Source organism: Hylaeus anthracinus, unplaced genomic scaffold (genome assembly GCF_026225885.1).
Source record: "Hylaeus anthracinus isolate JK02 unplaced genomic scaffold, UHH_iyHylAnth1.0_haploid 3, whole genome shotgun sequence".
In the NCBI taxonomy this organism is placed as follows: Eukaryota; Metazoa; Arthropoda; class Insecta; order Hymenoptera; family Colletidae; genus Hylaeus; species Hylaeus anthracinus.
In genome coordinates this window covers 3,964,302-3,970,097 of record NW_026535284.1, presented here as the reverse complement: position 1 = coordinate 3,970,097, position 5,796 = coordinate 3,964,302, and the positions used below count along the sequence as shown (strand labels likewise).

Genomic DNA, 5,796 nt, shown 5'->3' with positions numbered 1-5,796 from the left:
CGATTATTTGAAAAATATTGTGCTCTAATTTCTCTGTGAAATTAATTGAAAAAATTACCAAATGTACCTTAAAATATACCTAAAATAATCTCGAAGTTAACCCTTACTCCGTAAACGTTTTTCCCGTTGCCTCAAAACATAAACAAAGACTTTTCATTGTGTACATATCTTTCTAAAAATTTGAAAAAATTCATGTATTCTCTTCAAATCTTTCGAACCAAGTTTAGAACGAAACATTTTAAAAATAACTTACTTAAGTAGATTATTATTACAAATATTAATTGAAACATATACGATTAAAAGATCAAAACTTTTAAGAAAATTATGATAGAACAAAGAATCGAATACCAATTGATATCGAATGTTCAGACTTTCTTAAAAAAGTAGTCTATATTTCTGGATCGCAGTTAAATGCTTAAGTTTTTGGCATGAATAATCGTAACGTTTCAATTAAATTTTTCTTCAGACGCGGGTCCCAAATTCCATTTTATCTCGTTTCTCATGGATAATGCTACGTAACCTCTGTCTACCTCCGTTCACGATGGCGCATACTAACGAACACATAGAAGGAATCCACGACGATAGATAACGAGGGGACTCGTTAACGACTTTTGCGCAGATCGAGACGGCGGTGGTCGCGGCTCGTATATCGGCTCTCCCACAGGGCTGATTCCTTCTCCGTCTACCTCTTCGTGGATCACCACAAGGCGGGGGCAGGGATCCAACGACGGTACAATCCGCGAACGACCCCGCGTGTGACCCCCGCGACTTAGCCATCGATTCTCTATATGGCGTTATAATCGTGACCGCGCTGCCGCCGACCGGGAAGAGGTTTGCTCTCTTGGATAGAAAAACAGTTAGATGGCGATAAAATGAAAAAAAATTAATTCATGAATCACTTTTAAATTACAATAAAATAATTTTTAGAAAGAAAAATGTAACCGACTTCGAAAAACATTAAAACTGCACTAAAAAGTATGAAATAATTTCTAGTTAATTTATATGAATACTTACCAGCTCTAGATATAATTGCTTCAAAGTATGACAATGTGCAGTGAAAACTATAAAATAATTTCTGTTTAAATTGCCTTATTACTCACCAGCTCTTGGCGAATTTGGTTAAATTATTAAATACAGCATATTAAATACAACGCAACCTTTTCGGAGGCGATAAACACGTTCGATCTTTGATTGTTCAATAAAGTAAAATCCGCCGTCATCTAACTTTGTTTGGCAATAACTTTGCAATAAAGCGTTTCTAAACAAACTTTAAATATTTCTCTGAACACTTCTACGGATGTCTCTTACATGTGTTTCAGCTGTAGAAAATAAAATATTTCCGTTTTTTTAATAGCGGTTCTTATATATTACATTTATTCTTATATTACAATTCCATTCTTTTAAATTACATTTATATATATATTCATAAAGTCATACATTAATGCACTATACAACAACGCAGATGACAAAAATTATACAAATGGCACGCAAATGAATTCGATAAGTAATTAATGTATCAGGTATTTATTCGATCGTTTCTCGAGAAACTGACATTTCGGAACGAACGACGCCAGTAACCAGATAGAACAGCCATGAGGATTGCGGCTATTACACGAGAACTTGCTATAATGCAACAACATTTACCAAAGGTAAGAAATTTGATAAACAATTACATATATTAATTTAATGTGGAGGATATTAAACGATACTGTAATTGATAAGACACCTGACAAGAAAACGGTAGCATAAAAAGCCTAGCTAATTTATTTTTATGTATGTTTTTGGCTGAAATATTTTGATAAAAGGATTCTACAAAAGGAGCGTTAGAATGTTGCTTTTTGATAAAACACAAATTACGTCGTTTAAATGTCTATCGCGGCTACGCTAACACACATATTTTATTAAAAAAGCATAATCTAAAAGAACATTTTGGATTACTCACAAATTTTATTAAATAAATTTTGTTTTATCGCGATAAAAAATAGAGCGTTCGATTGAAATGCGTTTCGCCATACGATGGTTTTGAAAATGTATTGTTTATCTTGTAATATTTTTAATATTTCATACGTAAACATCTAACAAACGTTTCTCATGAAATTCGTTTCTATTGTCATTAATCTTTTGTCACAATAATGTAAATAAATGTAGGTGTAATTTTGTCAATGGCATGGATTACTCAGAAGTATATACACATCTACGATGCAGTTCACTTTTAACTAGGAACACTAGAACATATATCTGTATTCTATAGTAAACTCGTTTATTGTTAGTATTTGTCATTTGCCATATATGGGTCCTATATTTCTTTCTCACTTTATACGGAGATATTATCAGTAGCAACCAAATATTGAAATTGTAATTTATGTGTATCACTTACAGGTCATGTTTTATAAAGCAGTAACTACTGTGAGATCAGTAAGTTCGATTGCGCCGCGACACGTTTATTCGCATGATGGCGATAAGAAGGAGGACCAGGTTAGTGAATTATCTAGAAAACAAAAGATTAGTCTCACGTTAACTAACTCGATGCGGCATCGAAACTAGGATCTTGTTTTCTAATAAAACATAAGTGGTATGGAATATATTTAATATTATTTTCTAACTTTAAACAAAAGTACATATGACTGGAATTGTGATATATTGAGTGAACTGTCGATACAACCCCTTTGGTATTAGTACCACATAACTTTATTACCTCGATAGCACAATTATATATTGTATAGATACTTTTAATTAATAACTCTTTCCATGAGTTACTTGTCAGCATTTTGTTGATAAACTTGAAAAATATGAAGAATATTACATAAATGAGGATGATTTTATTTAAATGCCTACCACGACCACACTAACTCTTCTGAGTTTTATTGAAAAACAAATTCCTGGAGCCCTTTTTGGAAAACCCTCGATGCCAACCTTCAACGCAACAAAACGATTTTGAATAATCTATTGTAGGAGTTTCTGCGAAAAATAAGGCACGGTGATTCGAATCCACAGTCGATCGTTTTTCCTGCACGACCAATCCCGCACCTTACGATTCGTGTTTTTGTTTTACTCCTTATTTCTGGGTATGGGGACGCGATACTACACTATTCGTATACGAAGAAGCTCGTAAAAGTTTGATCTGAAAGTCCTTTCGTAGGCGTTGCTGGCACCCATCAATTATGTTTATCAAGCTTGTTCAAAAGATGGCAGATTGGAGTTCAATAATGCTTTTAATTACTGGCTCAAAGTACCACAGAATAAATTTGACGAAATCCAAGATCTGGTACAGATACTTTATAATGTTTCGCTCATGTAAGTTTGCTAGATGTCATTAATTTCTAGAGTTCGCTGTTGTCTAACTTCACTTCTATTAAATTATCTCAATGCTTACAGGATCGATGACATTCAAGATTCCTCAACTTTAAGATCCACGGTCCCCGCTGCTCATCATCTCTATGAGATGGGCGCTACGATCATTTGTGGCCTTTATGCTATTAATATAGTTTACGAAAAAATTAATGCTTTGAACCATCCAGAGGTGAACAATATTATGAGCACTATTCTTTCCGTTTATGCAATGGTATTCATCTTATTATTATTACAATTAGGCATTGCGTGTATTTCTCGATGTGATGAACACATCGTACAGAGGCCAGGGTATTGAAATCTACTGGAGAAATAATTATATTTGCCCATCTGAAACAGAGTATCGGAAGATGGCTGATGGAAGTAAGTGAGCAATAACCAAATTCTGCATATAAATAGTTCCTTCAAACGGGACGTTCGAAGTTTTTTTTTTCTGTTAACTTTAAATAGAAGTGCACGTAATTACTATTATTGCTATTAAATAACACAACTCTAAAGTCCCTTTTGGAAAACTCATTAAACATAAGAATTATGAATAACGAATTGACGTGTTACAGAGATTTCACTATTTGTCAAGATGTTTGTTAGCCTCTTGCAGCTGTTCTCTAATTGTAAAGAAGACTTTGCACACTTATTAACAACCATAAACATTTACTATCAAATTCGTAATGATTACTTCAATCTATATCACAAAGAGGTAAGTCTAATTGAATACATATATTTATTGAACCTATACAAATAATTCGGAAAGGTATGTTTGTTAACATAAACTAACACCATAATTTTAAGTAAGTAGTTTTGCTTGTAGTGGAACATACTGTTATAAACAAAAAAATGTCTAGCTTTAATTAAATTTTATTTAACAAATTTTTATAACTGGCATAGTAAATACAATCTAAATTTATGTAAATAATATAAATACTCAGTTAATCTATTCAAGCTTGATTTCTTCATAGTTAATATAGGTTTAAAATGGATACCTTTCCAAACTTTACACATTTAGTTTGTAATAACGTGAAAATCATTTTAATTAATAAGTGAATTTCATTATATTAGCATATATTAGTGTTGTATCACGTAATAATGACTTTTATAGTTCACAACGGATTCAAATTTTGCCGACGACATATCATCAGGGACTTTTACTTTCCCTGTCATACATGCTATACGAAATCATCCAGAAGATCAGCAGATAATACGTATCCTTCTTCAGGTTTAAATCAGTAGAGATTATAGTATGTATTTACAAGAAAAGGGGAGGGGTTGATGAGAAATCAAGAAAAAATTTGAAGTTTAAAGGACTCGAGTAACAGTAACAATAAATTAATAGTTACTTTTTTATTGATAGGATCATGTTTCCATTGTCATTCTTCTTGACCTCACGTTAGAGTAGATTTACATTTTGTTATTTTGTATCTATGGAGTATACATATAAAGCTTAAGTGAATGTAGTAGCCCTCCCCTTTTTATCTGGTATTGATATAATTTGATTTTATTTAAAGTAATTTTGTTTTCAAGTAAATAGCTTGTTATTCCTTAATTGTGATAAACAAAGACATTTTGAGGCGACGGACGAAGGATTTATGCATGAAGCGATACTGCATTGAACTACTAGAACAGTTTGGATCCTTCGATTACACAAGAGCTACCCTTGAAGAAATGGATAAACAAATAAGAAAAGAGATTCAGCGTTTAGGAGGTAATCCTCTGTTAGTGAAATGTATGGATGATCTACTGGATTGGAAGCAGTGAAACGCTCCGTACAAATGCAGGAAAGTTACATGTTGATGCGTTGACTATCATCCTGATGAAAATCTCTTAGAGGAAATTTTTAACATTTGTGGCAGCAGTTATTTTTGCAACTCCATTAGAAACTATCGAATCTTATACATATAGCAGTCCCAGTAATATTAAGGGTATGAATCTGTGTGTGTGCATATATGTCCAGAAACATTTGTGTTTGGCGCCAGCGACACTGCAGACATTGAAAAAATTTTAAATACAAAACTTAGTAGTTTTTAACATTGTATACCACCGACAAACCATTAAATTCTTTATTCAACAGTTTTTCGATATTCCTTATGGTTTCAGAGATACTAGCAAAAATATAAATAATCGTTAACAATAAGTCATGCTATATTGTGCAAATGTAAAGTATCAAATTTAATTACTCCTTATCCAACTTTTAGTTTAAGTACATAAATCGTTTTATAATACAAAAATCCATGTTATTTAATGTTTTATACTCATTTTGAAGTTGAATGGCTAACGCGATTGTATTGACATCTACGCTTGGACGACAGTTGAATTCAATCGGTACGTATATTTTACCCGTAAGTATACTTTAATTATTTTATCATCCTATAGCTGGTAAATTACTGTACAATTAATCATAAGAGTTTTTAATACTGTCTAGCGGTTCCATAATCAATTACTGTAATCAGAAGT

General features: G+C 32.3%; 1 protein-coding gene across 1 annotated transcript; it reads left to right on the top strand.

The window, feature by feature from the left end:
* The first annotated feature begins 1,515 nt into the window (after positions 1–1,515).
* On the top strand, positions 1,516–5,476 carry LOC128893688 (terpene synthase-like). Its single transcript, XM_054154839.1, has 8 exons — positions 1,516–1,649; positions 2,380–2,475; positions 3,140–3,294; positions 3,376–3,520; positions 3,591–3,711; positions 3,906–4,045; positions 4,445–4,547; positions 4,904–5,476. The coding sequence occupies exons 1-8, from the start codon at positions 1,593–1,595 to the stop codon at positions 5,098–5,100; spliced, it is 1,014 nt and encodes a 337-aa protein (XP_054010814.1). The 5' UTR covers positions 1,516–1,592; the 3' UTR covers positions 5,101–5,476.
* The last annotated feature ends 320 nt before the right edge of the window (positions 5,477–5,796 follow it).